Source organism: Chamaea fasciata, unplaced genomic scaffold (assembly GCF_029207755.1).
Source record: "Chamaea fasciata isolate MVZ Bird 193981 ecotype frontalis unplaced genomic scaffold, bChaFas1.0.hap1 SCAF_17, whole genome shotgun sequence".
Taxonomy (NCBI): Eukaryota; Metazoa; Chordata; class Aves; order Passeriformes; family Sylviidae; genus Chamaea; species Chamaea fasciata.
Genome location: NW_027094102.1, coordinates 13,509,647 through 13,527,056, shown reverse-complemented (window position 1 = coordinate 13,527,056; position 17,410 = coordinate 13,509,647). Strand labels below are relative to the sequence as shown.

At 53.7% G+C, this 17,410-nt stretch overlaps 1 protein-coding gene across 1 annotated transcript; it reads right to left on the bottom strand.

The window, feature by feature from the left end:
- Positions 1 to 2,681: 2,681 nt before the first annotated feature.
- On the bottom strand, positions 2,682 to 16,766 carry LOC136298497 (centrosome-associated protein CEP250-like). Its single transcript, XM_066199237.1, has 17 exons — positions 16,567 to 16,766; positions 16,072 to 16,225; positions 14,731 to 15,011; positions 13,477 to 13,636; positions 12,666 to 12,882; positions 11,917 to 12,050; positions 10,574 to 10,600; positions 9,357 to 9,550; positions 9,011 to 9,138; positions 8,669 to 8,838; positions 7,742 to 7,921; positions 6,999 to 7,133; positions 6,579 to 6,722; positions 5,847 to 6,127; positions 4,598 to 4,649; positions 3,797 to 4,018; positions 2,682 to 2,930 (listed from the first exon to the last, which is right to left on the bottom strand). Exons 1-17 carry the CDS (start codon positions 16,764 to 16,766, stop codon positions 2,766 to 2,768), a joined length of 2,844 nt encoding a protein of 947 aa, XP_066055334.1. The 3' UTR covers positions 2,682 to 2,765.
- Positions 16,767 to 17,410: the final 644 nt, after the last annotated feature.

Genomic DNA, 17,410 nt, shown 5'->3' with positions numbered 1-17,410 from the left:
CCTCTGCCCAGGTGGGGCATAACTACAGCAAAGTGAGAACTTCTTAATGGGTGGGAAAAGTCTGTTCCTGCTTTGGGGGGCTGTTGTTGTTCATTCTCTCTTGTTACACATGTGTATACATGTATTCCAGGAAAGAACTGTTATTCCTTTTCCCAGATCTTTGCCTGGAAGCCCTGCAATTTCAAGTTATAATAAATTAGAGGGAGGGGGCTATCTTTCCATTTCAGGAAGATTCCCAGCTTTCTTGGCAGACATCTGTCTTTTAAACCAGGACAATCTGCTGTCATTAATGGAAGAATTGACCTAGGAGGGAAAAGAACTCACAGAAGCACAGTTTCAGCCCTTGCCTAGAAATTGTTCCTGACCTCCACAAAACAGGGGCTTCCATGGTTTGTGGAATAGCCTTTGAGTGATCTCTACGCCCCGGATTTTATCTTCCTCAGAGTCCTCCTTCCCACAGTATGTCACACCTGTCTGGCACAGTTCCTATGCAGCTGGCATCCGCTGTCACCAACAACAGGACCACTTTACCCACCACCCTCTCCCTCCAGTGAGAGGGAGCATGGATCATTACATTTTTCCCACATAAGATATGGAGCAGAAATCCCTGATGTAAATCCTGCCAATTCTTTCTAGAGATTTACATACAAGCAAAGATGCCTTGCAGAAAAATCTACCTTCTTGGATCCCTGGTGGTCAGTGGCACGAGCAGTGTACCCTGGAGGACGGTGCTGACTCCAGTCCTTTCTGACACCTTTGTTAGCAAAGCGGGGGATGGAGCAGAGTGTGCGCTCCCACAAAACCGGGAGGAGTGGCTGATGTGCCAGAGAGACGTGCTGCCATCCACAGGGACGACAGTTCAAGGGTGACAGTTCAACGCCAAGTGCTGAGTGCTGTCCTTGGGAAGGAACAACCACAGGTACCCGTATCTTCTGGGGTGGAAAACTGAGGTTAGGCAGGGTCCTGCTGGGCACCAGGATGCCCATGGGCCAGCAGTGTGCTCCTGCAGCAACGCAGAACAGAGCCCTGGGCTGCACTGGGAGCTGTGACTCGGCTGGTGAAGGGAGGGGATCCTTCCCCTCTGCTCCCCACCAGTGAGGCCAGCCCTGGGGTGCTGGGCCCAGAGCTGGGCTGCCCAGTAGAGGAGACAGGGACAGACTGGACAGAGGCCAGCACAGGGCCATGAAGGTGATGGGGGGACTGGAGCATCTCTGCCATGAGGAGAGGCTGAGAGAGCTGGGACTGCCCAGCCTGGAGCAGAGTAGGCTCAGGGCATCTCACCCCTGGGGATAAATACCTGGGGGGAGGCTGCAGAGGGGCCAGGGCCAGGGACAGCCCCAGGGGCCAGAGGCACAAAGTGACACACAGGAGGGGCCCTCCGAGCTCAGGAGACACTTCTGCACTGGGAGGGTGGCTGAGCACTGGTGCAGGTGCCCAGGGAGGTGGTGGAGTGTCCATCCCTGGAGGGACTCAAAAGCCCCCTGGACACATCCTGGGCAGCTGCCCCTGGGTGGCTCTGATGGAGCAGGGGCTGGGCAAGGTGACCTCCAGAGGTGCCTCACCCAGCCTGAGGTTCTGTGACTCTGAGAAAAAACAGGTTGCAGTTTCCTAAGGACAAATGGAAAAGCTCCACACATGGCAGGTTTCTCCTGCCCTCACCAAAGTGGTTCATGTCACATGTTTCCCTTCTGCACATTCCTCCCTGGAGGGAGGATGCCCCTAAGGTCACTCCTTGAGGCAGAGAGAAGTGTTTGCCTGTTGGAGTCCAGGGCATTCCTTTGGGCACCCTGGGAGGCCACAGACCTCGGCAGAGAGGTCTGGGACCCTAGCAAGAGGGTTAGAGATCTGTACAGGGGGGTCTGGAATCTGTACAGGGGGGTTGGAGACCCTGGCACAGAGCCCAGAGAGACACTGTCTTTGACTTCAGTCCATGCAAAAAAGCTTCTAACACTGAGAGAAGAATTACAAGTCACAAAGATGTAACTGACAGTAGTGTAGTGTGTCGCAGGGTGGAAAATTTTGTAGTTTTAGGATTCTTAGTATGTAGGTGCATGGAGAACAAGATGGAGGATTTAGGGTGTTGCCCTGAGTTCTTCCTTCTTCTCCCCTGGCGTCCATCTCCTGGTGACGGTGGCACAAAGTAGTTTAAGCAGATTGGGTCAGAGTAGAGTTGACCCCTTTAGTGTAGGTAATAGGCATTGGCACATAATTGCAAATAATAGACAGGTAGTTATCTGTATAAAAGGCAGCGACCTCCCATGGCGGGGGGAGTCGTCCTGTGTCCGAGCAGCTGTGAACATCTCAGCCGGGCACAGAGAAAATTGTAAGATAAGAAACTAATAAACAACGCGAGAAACCAAAGAGAAAAAGACCTTGAAGACTCCGCTTTTTTCTCGCGTCTGGCTCGGGGCCTTCAGAGGGCAAAAAGGGCCCACTCGAACCACCACCTGAATCTCGGGAAAAGAAAACCAAACCTGAGATTTGCCCATGGTCATTGGTTTGGGTGATCAGTCTTTACTTAAGAACTGGTTTTGCTGGCTTGAAGGGAATTGCTTCAATGTTGCTTCAAATAGAACTCACTATACTGGAAGCTATAGTTCTCTGTACTGGGTAGTAAGTAATTCTGAGAAAGATCTTTTCATTTAATCATGACCATAATAAACTCTGTATTTGCTTACAAATACAACCTTCGTGCCATGGAACACAGTTATATAAAGGTTCAATTACACCTATACTATCCTTTAAACACAAACTACTGACTAAGTCTATGGCTGCATCCAGCGGCGTCCGGGCTCTTCTCTGAGAAGTCGAGGAAGCAAGGAGGTCCTTTCTGCACCTTGTGACTCAACAGGAGCGTCCTGCCTGCTCCCTGCACAGCTCTCCAGGTGGTCCTGCTGGTCCCGGGCCAGCTGTGACTGCAGCAGGGACACCTGGAAGAGGCAAAGGCCCGGCTCAGACAAGCCCACGCTGGCAGGAGCATCCGCAGCCCCACGGAACCGGCTGTCGGGGCAGACACAGCCTCCAAGTCCAGCCCTCACCAACACTCTGCCCTTGGGGAAGGGGAAAGGAACAGGCTCCCAGACTGCCCCTCAACAGAGCTCAGAGGATCAACAGGTCCACTTCATGGCTGGCAAACCCTTCCCACGTACATCCCTCAGCCACCACAGGTCTATTAGAGAGAGTTCCGACAGCATTTAGGAACCCAGCTCTGATTTCCAAAGCACAGACTTGGGCCACTGACCCCTTTCTCCACAGGCTGTGCCTCAGCACAAGGGCTACTGCTCCTCTGAGCTACTGAAGGACTCTTCCTGAGACGCCGATATAGTCTGCCGGTCAGACTGGGAGACAGGCAACATAAAGTGTCTGGGGGGAACACTCTCCTAAAAGTTCTGATTCTTCTCCCTTCAGGTTCCACCAGCATGTTGGATGGGAGAAAGGGTCACAGAAACCTGTCAGCAAGCGTGGAGCAAAAGGATCTGTGGCCATCAAGGCATGGAGATCTCTGCTCTGAGACTCTGAATTGCACCAGACAACACTGGGGGCAAAAAGCTCTCTCTGGGGGCTGTGCAAGAGAGGTCAGTGAGTGTCTGGGGACACGGGGCCAGAGAGGCAGCAGAGTGAAGGTGCCTTTGTTAAAGCCATGGGCTGCCACAAGAGAGAGAACAAACAGAAGGGTGTGCCCACAGCAGGCACAGGGAGAGGCAAGGAAACAAGCAGAGATCTCCAAAGCACTGCCTGGGCTAACATGTTGTGTTCCAGAGCAGCCCCGAGGCTCTGCACAGGCAGCGCACTTTACCTGCTCGCCAGTTCTCCTGGGCTCAGTAGTTGATTCAGGCTTCTTTGTCTTGACCTTCTGGAGACTCACACGCAGCTGGGACACTGCAGCCCGCAGCACTTGCACAGAGTCCTTCAAGCGCCGTTCTCTTGCTCGGGACTCCTCCAGCTGCTGCAGCAGCTGCTTCTCTCGAGCTGCCTGGGTAGCCTCCATCTGCTGCACTGTGTCCTGCAGTATGTGGATCTGGAAGATGGATGCACAGAGCCTCAGGGACAGGGCTGCTTCTGAGGCTCAGAGTGGGCAGTAGGGAGAGCAAGAATAGAGAAACGACGTCAAGCAAAAAACACGCCGGAAATAGAAAGCCCAGAAGCAAGGATTGTAATGGAGACAAATGTGGAGAAAACAGGGAGAGGGAGGCAAGGGCCATCCTTGAGGCTGCAGCTCTGAACACCGGCTGAACTGGCTGTGCTGGAAGTGCCCTCCCCAGCCTGCCACAGCCACGTCTGTGTCCCCACATTGCTCAGGGCCTGGCACAGGCACCAACTCTGCCTGGGACAACACTGCTAACAGAGGGACAGAGAAGCTCCAAAGGAGTCCGCTGCAGCCTCTCCTCCCACATTTCCTGCTGGGAGCCGGCAGAGAATGGGTGAAAACAGTGGCAGCACAAGGCACCACATGCAGACTTGGCCTCAGGGTTCAGCAGCAGCACAAGGCAGAGCACGGCAGCAGTGGATGCTGCTGGGAGGGAAAAGAGCTTGGGGCCTCCCAGCCAAAGGTGGTGGTGCGTGTCCCTGGAGAAGAGGATGCCAGTGCACTGCTTACCTGGGCATTGAGCTCGTCCACTTCTATATTCGCAACAGAGCTGCAGGGTCTCCTGAAGAGCAGAACGAAGCTCAATCACCTGAGTGTTCAGTGCCAGGGCCTTTTCTTCCAGTGATCTGAGGCACAGGTTCTTTTCCTCCAGAGACAGAATCAGCCTAGAAGGGAAGCATGCAACTCCTTACTTCATGATATCACATTCCATGAATCCTTAGTACTTCCATCACCTCAGGGAGAAATGCTCTGTCTGATGAGGTTTCTCTAAACAACTTGGCTGTTTGTTCCCCCTGCAGTCCCAGCCCAGCATGTGCCCACTCTGCTTTTGTTCCTGAAAGAACAGGGAGTTCCTGCCTACATGCCCAAACTTCTTTTTGAGATGGGAATGTGAGTACAAACCTAACAAAGTCTTGCAATGAAGACATTAGGGGAGAGGAAGAATTTGCTTCTAACTAACCATGCTCCAAGGGGGAGAGGTTGGGCCAAAATGGAAGAGACATTTCCTTCCCCCATCTTGTATGTCCAGGCAGGAGGAGCAGCACCCTACAGCCAGGGGATCTCTGGCAAGTTCCCTAAGATTTACCAGCACCCATCCTACTGTCAGCTGCAGGAACAAAGGCCAAAGGCAGAAGTGGCAACGGAGGCTTGAAGCACAGCCTGACGGCAGATGCAGAAACCTCCAGGCAAGCAAGAGTGCCCTGCCTTTGCTTTGTCGTCGTCTTCTTGGAAGAAGAATCCGGTGGCACTGAAGACTGGCAGGACTTGATCAGCTGGAGGAGCCCCCCTAACCCTGGTCTTGTTTCTTGCATTCTCTGCACAGTCACTACCGCCTGTGACTGTGGAGGGTGTCAGGGACCCTGCTTGACCCCTCTGGGCACTGGGGGCATTTTATGAGGAACAATGCAATGGAGACATTCTGGTTTCTTGGGTGCCTCTGAGGGCAGTCTGGCCTAGGATTGCAGTCAGGGCCTTAAGATGGTTCTGCCCAGCAAAGGCATCAGACGCCAGGCTGATCCAGATCCCAAGGGCTTCAAGTTACAGCAGCCAAGGTGCAGCTGATGGATGTATCCAGCTCCTTGCACTGCAGCTTGGGCAGTGTTAACACACCCACCTAACGTACACAACACAACATTCCCTGGAGGGAAAGAGCTACCCCCAAAGCCTTGCTTTGCAGAAAAACTCTAACTGGAGGTTTAAAGGGAAAGAAAATGAAGGTAAAGACAATGAGACCTGTCTGCACGGACAATTCACTTACCTGGCTTTTTCACACTCTAGGGCATTCACAGAAGCCTGCAATTCTGAATTTTGCCATGCCACTTCTGCCCAATGACTCCTTTCAATCTCCAAGTTCTGCAGGTGCACTTGCAGCTCATTTTTCTGATCTTCTACTTTCTCCAGCATCTTCTGGACTCGCTCATCCTCCAACAGCTTCTGCCTTGACTCTTCCTGGGCCTCCCTCACAACTTGCTGGGCTCTCTGGACAATTCTTTCCTGGGACTCTCGGGAGGCTGCCAGCTGGGATGTCAACTCTCCCACCTGCAGTCAAGCAGAACAGAGCAATCAGAGGCTACAGCCACAGCCTGTCACTGTCAGCCACAGCAGAGGCTGTGAGGAAAAGGAAAGGACAACTTTCCATTACTCCCAGTCCTGAGAGCACCAGATTCACAATGGATATGGACAAGGTGTTTCAATCTCGAAGTGGCCCACCAAGGGCAACTGAAAAAGCACCTCCAAAACCGAGGCCAGCAGTAGGAGGCCAGCAGGAATGCATGCTGGTGGTTCCCTGGCCAACAGCCCAGAAGACTAACCCAGCTGTCCAGGGCAGCAGCTGAGATTCAGCAGAGCACTGAGTGTCCTTCCGAGCAGCTGCCATGGAGTCCCCAGAGCACGATGGATCACCCCATCAGCTGCTGTTCTGCCATGGAAAGGCTCGAAGGGCACAGACCCCTTGGTTGGATGACTGCAGTTCCTGTGCTGTCTCACTCACCTGATTTTGTAGAGCCTCCCTCTGCTCAAGGAGCACATTCATTTCCTCTTTGATGCCTTGTACTTCTTCCTGGTGCCTCGTCTGCGCTGCCTGGAATTCATTCTGAGCCACCTGCAGCTCAGCTTGCAGCTCTGCCTTGATGGTCTGGCAACAAAATGCAGAGCAGCTTCCTGAGATCTTTCCTCACGCCCAGCTTTTCCCACTTGCTGTCTCAAAATCTCCTTCCTTCCACAACTTCTTTTGGCTTCTCTTCCCAGCTCTGCTTCCACTGCAAGCCTTCCTTCCTGGGGCTGAGCTCTGCAGCTTAGCAGGCTCTGTGCTCCCAGGGCCTGAAGCAGCCCTTGCCTCCTCAGTCCCAGGAGCTGCCTTTTGTGCCCTTGTCCCTGCGCTGCACTCTGATTCCTGCCTACTCAGGCTTACCTGCCCCTTCTCTTGCTGCGCTTCCACCTCCTGCCTGAGCTGCTGGACCTGCTGGCACGCTTGGCTGAGCTCCCGCCGAGTTTGGAGCAGTGCCTCTGATAAAGCATTTTTCTCATTCTGCTCTTCCAGCAGGACCTGCACAGAAGGAAAGAGCAGAGGGCTTCACACTTCTCCTGCAACATCCGTGTCGCAGGAGGCAAAGAGTGATGGGCTCACGGGCTCGCAGAGCACTGGGCTGATGCTCCCCTGGGCCACTGTCTGCCCCGAGGGAGACACAGCTTCCCAGGAAGTGACTGAAAACACAGCCCAGAAGACATCTCTGGGTTACTGTTCAGAAATACTCCAGACGAGTCTTTAAAAGGATTTTTCTCTTCTCAGCACTCCTGCTGTACCTTCCCTGTGCCTGTAAAAGAAAAGCCCTACAAACTCCCTTTGGCTACGAACACCTACCAGTACACTCCAAAACAGGTGTGGTAAGAAAACAGGGAAGATACTCTAAAGTAAAATTCAAAAATCGGAGCACAAGAGCAGCACAAAAATCTCAGCTGAAAGCTGATGTTTCTGCCCGGCTTCCTACGAGGGGGCTCATTCCTGGTCCCAAAGATGGCCCCGTTCACCTTTCACCTTCCCACATTCAAGGCAGAAGACACGCAGGGCATGCTCCACACAGCCCCATACGCTGCCATCTCCCACAGCTCCAGCCTTGCAGAAAATCACACCAGTTCTCCTTTCACAATCGTTACCTCTCGCTTGGCATCTTCAAATCTTGTCCGTTCTTCTTCCTGTTGTGCCTGCAGGGAGGCAACTTTCTGCCTCATCTCAAACAGCACTTTCTCGTGCTCCTCCTCTCTCCCTGCCTTCTCTTTTTCCCATTGCTCCAGCGTCTCCTGCATCTCTGCACGGTGCCTTTCGCGCTCACTTGCCTGAGGAGGGGAGGAGAAATTTGCAAGGTGAAGTCCCCGGCAAGCTCCTTGCTGCAAAATGTGAAGCTTCATCCCTCCCACTAACCCCAACCTGAAAAGACTACAGCACTGACTTTCTGCCCTCCAGAAACCACGTCCTGTCAGGGAATTTAAAAGGAGGCTCAGCAGGTATAAGAATCACGGACTCGTGGAATGATTTCTGTTGGGAAAGACCTTCCCAAGCATTGAGTCCAACCACTCAGGAAAGGAGGTGTCACCTTCCCCTCTCTGATGCCCCAGGAACAAGCACTGAAGGAGCAGGGACAAGGGGCGTGTTCCATTTGCTTCCAGCCCAAAGCTAATCCATTTGTCCACCACGGAAGCACAGCAAGGAAGGAACCGAGTTCCCAGGCCTGCAGCCAGCAGCACTGTTGGCATCTGCTCCACGTTGGCATCTGCTCCACGTGGCAGGTGGGACCTGGGGACAATCCTGCCCTGGGCTGCCACGCTTTGGCTGGACACTGCCCAACCTGCTCTGGAACTCGTCTTACGCCCTGACTGGAGCCCTGGCTGCATTTACTGTCCCAGCACCATCCTGGGGGCCTTCAGGTGCCTCCAAGTCCGAGCCGATGGCTCTGCTGCCCGGCCCAGCAGCAGGAGTCCTCTGGCAGAGGATTGCTGTCCTTTCACACCCACCCAGTGGCTCTGCTTGTGCTAAACCAACCCACAGTGCCAGCCTGGACAATTCAGAAGTGTATTGTCCCCTACCAGCTCTTGCAGGAGCTTGTTTATTTGCAGTTGCTGAGCAGCTTCCTGAAGCCTGAGGCTTTCGTGATGCTGCTGCTCTGCCTGCAAGAGCTGTTGAGCTGTGTCTTCCTGTTCCTGCCACCTGACAGCTCTCTCTGCTTCCAGCTCATGTTGCAGGCCCTTCACTTGTCCTGCAAACAAGACCAACAGCAAGAGTCAGAGTCTTTACTGACTTTCCTGACCTCAGGCCCTTTCAGTGCCCCCAGCCCCACCACTCCTCAGAAGCCCTGTGGACAGAGGTGGCTTTACAGCAGCCTCTCTAGGCAGGGGCGGCACCACAAACAAAGCACACGAGGTTCTCACCTTCTATCACCTCCTTGGCCTGTGTCATTGTGACCACTTGAGCCTGCAGATGGTCCCTGGTCTTCTCCAGCTGAGATATCTGCTGCTGAGCAGCAAACAGGCTGCATTCCAGGCTCTCCTTTGCCGATCTACAAGTAGCAAATATGGAGAGACATGAGTTGCTTGCTCCTGACGCCCACACTCTGGTATTCCAGGACAACATGGCTCAAGATTCCCACACATGAGTATGAAAAATGGGAGGCATGGAAAGTCGTCCAGAGAAGGCACATTTGTGCTATTTCAATGGCAAAGCAGGGCCCTCTGAGGGAGTGCCCCGGCTTTCCTTATGGCCTCCCATGGCCTTTACCTGGTCTCTGCCAGCTGCTTGGAAAGGTCATGTCTGTGCTGCTCCACGGCTGCCAGTTGGCCCTCAAGGGCAGCCTTCTCCTGGCACAGCAGCTCCTTCTCTCTGCACACCTGGGCCAGTGTGTGCCTTTGGCCAGAGGATTCCCAGTGCAGCTGCTCCAGAGCCCTCCTTGACGACTCTTGCTGCTGGGAAACCTGGAAGCGGGACAAGGTACAGGTCGAGCCCTTCCTCAGGAGCCCTGTGCAGAGCCAGCCAGTGCCAGCTCGCAGGCAGCCAGAGGACAAGGAGCACCTGTGCTCTGGGCTCAAAGTTTCACAGCATCTGCCCTATGCTGCTCTGATACCCTGAGCTCCAAAAGCCTCTGGCACTGCTCCCTTGCAAGTGCTGTGTCAGGCCCTGCTGGCTTTCCTGGGACCAGACAGCTCCTTCCCAACAAACATCCCTACTCCTGACTCCGTGTCGTCACTCAGAATTACCACATCTTCTACTACTGCCAAAACAATTTACTCTGAGCACCAGCAGTGCAGACACTTTTCAGGCACTGGTCCAAAGCTCTGCTGGGTTTAGTCCCTCACTCTGCTCACCTGCTCTATTCCTTTCCACACCAAATCCAAGTTCCCACGTGTCCCCGCCCTTTGTGTGGGCACAGAAGAAGCAGCTCCCCATGCCCAGCTTTTGGCCTGGAGCTGATTGGAACAGCAAACTCCAGAGCTGTGTCAATCATTCCGGGCATGCCAGGAAACAGTCTGGCGGTCAATGGTCTCTGGCTGGAGCCAGGCACACAGACAAGGCTGCCTGCTGCAGCCCAGGCTGCCTTGCCCAAGCAGGCCTGGACTGACGGGGATATAGAGTCCCACCTCTTTATGGGAAACCTCATTGGAATAATTCAGGGATGTTGTAGTGGACTAAAGGTCAATGCCAGGGCCTACCTGGAGATGAGACTGGCCCATGCCAGTGTCAGGAGCCCTTCCCTTTGGGATTGCCAAATCTTTCTTCCAAGTCCTATTGGCAATTTCACTCTTGTGCGGTGCAGCACTCAGGACTTGAGCGTCCTGTCTCCCTTTGAGTTCTTTTCCTGTCAGATTCAAGGTGGCAGCAGCCCCATGCTCCAAGTCCTCCTGCATGCCTTCCCTCTCCATTTCTGGTTGCTGGGTTATGTCATTCCAACTTTGCATGTGGGGTGCACGCATTTCATTCTTCTTTTCCAGATCTCTCACCTTCTGCTCGTACAATTGCCGTTCATGCTGCCAAAACAGGGAGAAAAAGGGTCCCTCATTCCCTCTCTCAGTTTGCTTTTCATACCACAAATGGACTCCTGCAGCAGGGGCAGGCACGAGCTGCCCCTCTCTCTCTGCCTCTCGGGATGCCGCAGACCTTTGCTGGGCCCCCCTTGATGCTGCATCTTTCCCAGCTCACTCAGCCCCTCCCAGCTTCCTTTCTGCCCTTCCCCGACCTCTTGCAGCTCCACTCCCCTGTTCCTTTGGGGAGGAGCTGCCAGAACTGCAGCCAGGATTTCAAGTCCACGCCAAGCAGGATTTAGGCAGTGCCACGAGGCTGTGCTCTCCATCAGGGAGGAAGGGAAGAGCAAACACCCCCAGCATTTCATTCCCTGGAGCTGGGCCCAACAGGACTGGATTCTCACCTCTCCTGTGTAGAGTTTCCATGGCACCATCCCCATGGCACCACTGCCCTCTTGGAGCAGCCGTGGCCAGACCAGTCTGTCATTCTCTGCTGCCACTCAGGACGAGTCCTGCCCTTGCAGGCACGTTGTATTGCACTAAGTAGTTAGTTCGTTTTGCACTGGGTGTTCCTGGTCACACCTTCCCGTGCACCTTTGCGCCCTCTTCACCTGATACCCTCTATCTCTCCCCTCCCCCTGAGTCAGCCCCCACTGGTCAACAGACTCCCCTCCCCTCCCCCTCTCCCCTAGGGCTTCAAACTCCCCACACGGGGGATCTCACCCTCTCTTTCCTCCTAGACATTAAGGTGTGAGTTCTACATTAAACTTGTGGGACTGTTCCCACAAGCAGTAAGAGCGCCTTTTGTCTTTGATCATCGCCCTAGCCCAGATTCCCCCCTGAGATCCACAGCTAGCCAGGGCCGGACCGAGGGCTGAAGGAACTAGGGCACAGGCACACGTCCTTATCTGGATCAGCATTTGGCTTTCCCCTCTTCTCTCCCCACTGGCTGCTCTCAGATGGCCAAGGCCGAACACATTTCTATTAACAGCAAACTTGCTCTTCTCACCACTCCTCCAAGGTCCAGATATTTAGAAATCTCAACATGGGTTTGGACACTAAAAATTGCCCAAACTATGCAATGTCACTAGAGACAGTGTGGACATTGAGAACTAAAACTTCTAGGGCACTGAATTCGCACCTGGAGGAAAACCAGCAGCCTCAGCACCACCTGGCTTTGGCATGACTACAATATCTTTTCCTCCTTTTTCAGAAGAATGAAATTAGAAATGTTAAACTGGAAAAAGGAGCTCCTTAGAACTAGTAACGCAAGGTCCAATCATAGCCAGGAAACGGCCCTTTGTAGCATCCGCCAATCTCACCTGCACATCCTTCCTTTCCTTCTCCAGGCTCTCCAACTGCCTTTGCAGAGATGTCACCTTCTGACGAAGAGCCACAGCCTCTTGCTTCAGGATACCTTGAAAAGAGGTGTTCTGGTGTTCTGCTCTCCACATTGCTGCAGGAGGGAAGGGGAAGGACAAGAAGGGGGAAAGCAAAGCAAAAGCAAACTGATGTGCATCCTGCAGAGCCAACAGCACTGTCTTCTCTGCCTGCCTGTCTTTGCCAGGCCCTAAGCCCACAAGGGCGTCAAAACTGACAGAAATGAAGGAAGCTTCCAGGCAGAGAGAAAAGCAGGAATGGAAGGGACAAGGTTCAGAAGAGTAGGGAAGTGTCTTTGCTCCTGGACTTCTGCAGAGTGAGCAGTCCAAGAGAGACAAAGGAGCAGGAATGCCTGTGCAGCCCTGCTCCAGACAGGCCAATAGCCTGGAGGCTCTGGCAGGGCTTGGAGTTTGGGGGAACGGAGCTGAGGCAGCCAGCTACAGCTCCTTAGCACAGACAGGGCACCTGAAAGGCACCAGCTGTGCACGGGATCAGCCACAGCACAGCCAGATGGCACTGCCAGCCATGGCATCTTTCTTGAGAAAAAGCTTCCACTGGCACTAGGATGGATAAATCTCCTGCTGATCGTTTTCCCCCTCTGCCATCCCTGGGCACTTTTATTCTGTGTGGCATCAGACATCCTCGCTGGCAAGACAGGATGGGGCAATGGGTGGAAGAGGAAAAGCTGTACCTTGCTCACTTTCCTCCAGCTGTTTCAGCAGCTTCTGATTCTTGGCATTTAGTTGGTCTCTCTGAGCCTTTGTATTCCGCAGCTTCATCTTCAGGGCCTTACACTGTATGACCATGGCCTCTGCTTTTTTCTCAGAGCTCTGGAGCCGCACACGAAGCTCAGACACCTCAGTTTCCAGCAGCTGCTTCTCTCGAGCTGCCTTCTCCTTCACTGCGTCCTGCAGGGTGTGGATTTGGAAGATGGATGCACAGAGCCTCAGGGACAGGGCTGCTTCTGAGGCTCAGAGTGGGCAGTAGGGAGAGCAAGAATGGAGAAATGACGTCAAGCAAAAAACACGCCGGAAATAGAAAGCCCAGAAGCAAGGATTGTAATGGAGACAAATGTGGAGAAAACAGGGAGAGGGAGGCAAGGGCCATCCTTGAGGCTGCAGCTCTGAACACCGGCTGAACTGGCTGTGCTGGAAGTGCCCTCCCCAGCCTGCCACAGCCACGTCTGTGTCCCCACATTGCTCAGGGCCTGGCACAGGCACCAACTCTGCCTGGGACAACACTGCTAACAGAGGGACAGAGAAGCTCCAAAGGAGTCCGCTGCAGCCCCTCCTCCCACATTTCCTGCTGGGAGCCGGCAGAGAATGGGTGAAAACAGTGGCAGCACAAGGCACCACATGCAGACTTGGCCTCAGGGTTCAGCAGCAGCACAACGCAGAGCACGGCAGCAGTGGATGCTGCTGGGAGGGAAAAGAGCTTGGGGCCTCCCAGCCAAAGGTGGTGGTGCGTGTCCCTGGAGAAGAGGATGCCAGTGCACGGCTTACCAGGGCGTGGAGCTCGTCCACTTCTCTTCTATATTCAGAACAGAGCTGCTGGGTCTCCTGAAGAGCAGAACGAAGCTCAGTAACCTGAGTATTCAGTGCCAGGGCCTTTTCTTCCAGCGATCTGAGGCACAGGTTCTTTTCCTCCAGAGACAGAATCAGCCTAGAAGGGAAGCATGCAACTCCTTACTACACGATAACACATTCCATGAATCCTTAGTACTTCCATCACCTCAGGGAGAAATGCTCTGTCTGATGAGGTTTCTCTAAACAACTTGGCTGTTTGTTCCCCCTGCAGTCCCAGCCCAGCATGTGCCCACTCTGCTTTTGTTCCTGAAAGAACAGGGAGATCCTGCCTACATGCCCAAACTTCTTTTTGAGATGGGAATGTGAGTACAAACCTAACAAAGTCTTGCAATGAAGACATTAGGGGAGAGGAAGAATTTGCTTCTAACGAATCATGTTCCAAGGGGGAGAGGTTGGGCCAAAATGGAAGAGACATTTCCTTCCCCCATCTTGTATGTCCAGGCAGGAGGAGCAGCACCCTACAGCCAGGGGATCTCTGGCAAGTTCCCTAAGATTTACCAGCACCCATCCTACTGTCAGCTGCAGGAACAAAGGCCAAAGGCAGAAGTGGCAACGGAGGCTTGAAGCACAACCTGATGGCAGATGCAGAAACCTCCAGGCAAGCAAGAGTGCCCTGCCTTTGCTTTGTCGTCGTCTTCTTGGAAGAAGAATCCGGTGGCACTGAAGACTGGCAGGACTTGATCAGCTGGAGGAGCCCCCCTAACCCTGGTCTTGTTTCTTGCATTCTCTGCACAGTCACTACCGCCTGTGACTGTGGAGGGTGTCAGGGACCCTGCTTGACCCCTCTGGGCACTGGGGGCATTTTATGAGGAACAATGCAATGGAGACATTCTGGTTTCTTGGGTGCCTCTGAGGGCAGTCTGGCCTAGGACCGCAGTCAGGGCCTTAAGATGGTTCTGCCCAGCAAAGGCATCAGACGCCAGGCTGATCCAGATCCCAAGGGCTTCAAGTTACAGCAGCCAAGGTGCAGCTGATGGATGTATCCAGCTCCTTGCACTGCAGCTTGGGCAGTGTTAACACACCCACCTAACGTACACAACACAACATTCCCTGGAGGGAAGGAGCTACCCCCAAAGCCTTGTTTTACAGAAAAACTCTAACTGGAGGTTTAAAGGGAAAGAAAATGAAGGTAAAGACAATGACACCTGTCTGCACGGACAATTCACTTACCTGGCTTTTTCACTCTCTAGGGCATTCACAGAAGCATGCAATTCTGAATTTTGCCATGCCACTTCTGCCCAATGACTCCTTTCCCTCTCCAAGTTCTGCAGGTGCACTTGCAGCTCATTTTTCTGATCTTCTACTTCCTCCAGCATCTTCTGGACTCGCTCATCCTCCAACAGCTTCTGCCTTGACTCTTCCTGGGCCTCCCTCACAACTTGCTGGGCTCTCTGGACAATTCTTTCCTGGGACTCTCGGTAGGCTGCCAGCTGGGATGTCAACTCTCCCACCTGCAGTCAAGCAGAACAGAGCAATCAGAGGCTACAGCCACAGCCTGTCACTGTCAGCCACAGCAGAGGCTGTGAGGAAAAGGAAAGGACAACTTTCCATTACTCCCAGTCCTGAGAGCACCAGATTCACAATGGATATGGACAAGGTGTTTCAATCTCGAAGTGGCCCACCAAGGGCAACTGAAAAAGCACCTCCAAAACCAAGGCCAGCAGTAGGAGGCCAGCAGGAATGCATGCTGGTGGTTCCCTGGCCAACAGCCCAGAAGACTAGCCCAGCTGTCCAGGGCAGCAGCTGAGATTCAGCAGAGCAAAACCTCTGCTGTGTATTTGCCAAATCTACCACATACCCCAGAACTGAGACTGTGTGACAGACCGTCGGAAACAAGCCCTTCTCTCGCAGCTCTCCTGTAACACCCAACGCAAACCTCCCCTGGTACAGCCTGGGGTCATTTCCTCTTGTCCTGTCCCTTGTTCCCTGGGAACAGAGCCCGACCCTCACCTGGCTGCACCTTCCTGTCACAGGGAGTTGTAAAGAGCAAGAAGGTGCCCCCGGAGCCTCCTTTCCTCCAGGCTGAGCCCCTCCAGCTCCCTCAGCTGCTCCTCATCACACCTGTGCTCCAGACCCTTCCCCAGCTCTGTTCCCTGTTTTAGAGGCTCTGTGGCTGCCCAAAGCAACAAATTCTGCAGAAGCAGGCAACACTTTGCTCATGAACATGCCTATCCCTGGCTAATAAATGCGTATGCCGCCTTCAGCCAGGTGTGCACAGCAGTGTCCCTATCTTCTACTGCCAGAAACAGTATCTGGGCTGAAGTGCTTGAAACAACTCCCAGTCCCACGGGTGCTGCCTTGGAATAAGGTGTCCAGAGCCACGGTAACATCACCCTTCTTTTGCCCCAGCAGATTCCTCTGAAGCTGCAATTACTCCAGTGTCTGCCTCTTGACTTCCCACTGGCTCTGCAATGATGGGTCTTGTCCCTCGAGTGCAGCCAAGTCCTCCACTGTACAAGAAGGGCCAAGACAAGTTTTCAACAGAAAACCAGTCTCATTTCCAAAACCAACCTCCATCCTGTCCTGCTGCTCTGCCTTTTCTGCCTGGGCTGACGCTTCCTTCTGCTGCTTGGTGTTCTTCTGACGCAGAAAAAAGGCTCCTGGCTCCGGGATCCCAATGCATTGATGCAGCATTTCCTTGGACTTCTCAAAGTTTTCACAGTCACTGCAGAGGCAAGGCACAGTCAGAAGAACCAAGAGGCCCGAAGAGTTCCCAATCCCATTTTCAGCACTCCAGCATGGAGCAGGGGGCAGTGGGCTAAGGAAGACCTTGCTCTTTCCCTCCCAGGAAATCCTCCAGAGGCAAAGGGAAAGGAAGGCAGGACTTAGCCTTCTTGCAGCGAGAAGCAGTGGTAGGGCAGGGGCACACAAAGAACAGAATTCAGGGAAGCAGCACAACCAGAAGGAGTCTTCTGTGCCAACATGGCTGTGCACCTCCCACACGGCCTTGGGAGTCACAGTAGAGCATGAAAAACCCAGACAGGAGGAGGAGGGGGAAATGCTCACCTTCTTATTTCTTCTACCAGACAGTCTATGTTCTCATGGCGGCTTCTGAGCGTCCGGCATTTCTCTGCCATTAGCTCAAAACGTCTCTGCAAGCGCTCACAATTCTCCGTGGCTTTCCGAACCAATTTAAAGGGATACTGCGCATCAGTGGATGTCAGAGTTGAGAGGGTGCTCCCAGTTGAGATGATGGAATTGGCCATGCTGTCACTGTTGTCTAACAGCCCCTGCAAGCCCACATCCAGCTGTTAGTCAGGTATTCTGTTCCTATTCCAAAGTACCACTGAGATGCCTCTTCTGCTCCCACAAGAAGCAGTGTCCGTTAATGGAGAAGCGGTTTCAAAATCCCGGCCAGCTCAGCACAGTTTACTCACCTCAGGGGCTCGGGAGGAACGTCCCTGGTGAGAAAGCCCTCGAGCTCCCTGGAAGAGCACAGGGAAGAGCATGCTCAGACTGCATGGCTGCCCCTGAGGCAGTGGCCTCTAAGTGCTTCCCAGCCTGTCCCAGAGCACAGCAATTCCAGCAGAGCTCTTCCTCCCCTCCCCACCCCCCACCACCACCCACCCCCCCCCACCCCCCACCCCCCCCCCCCGGGGAATATTTTCAGCCCAGTAGTTTGACAGCAGCACAAATGAACATGCTGGAAGGTGTCTCATCACTTCTAAGAGCACCAGGAGGGGAACTGCCCGGAGCCCCATCCAACCTGGCCTTGAACACTCTCAGGGATCCAGGGGCAGTCACAGCTTCTCTGGGCAACCTGTGCCAGGGCCTCAGCACCCTCACAGGGCAGATTTCCCTCCCAATATCCCATCCACCCCTGCTCTGTCTCAGTGGTAAGCCACTGTCT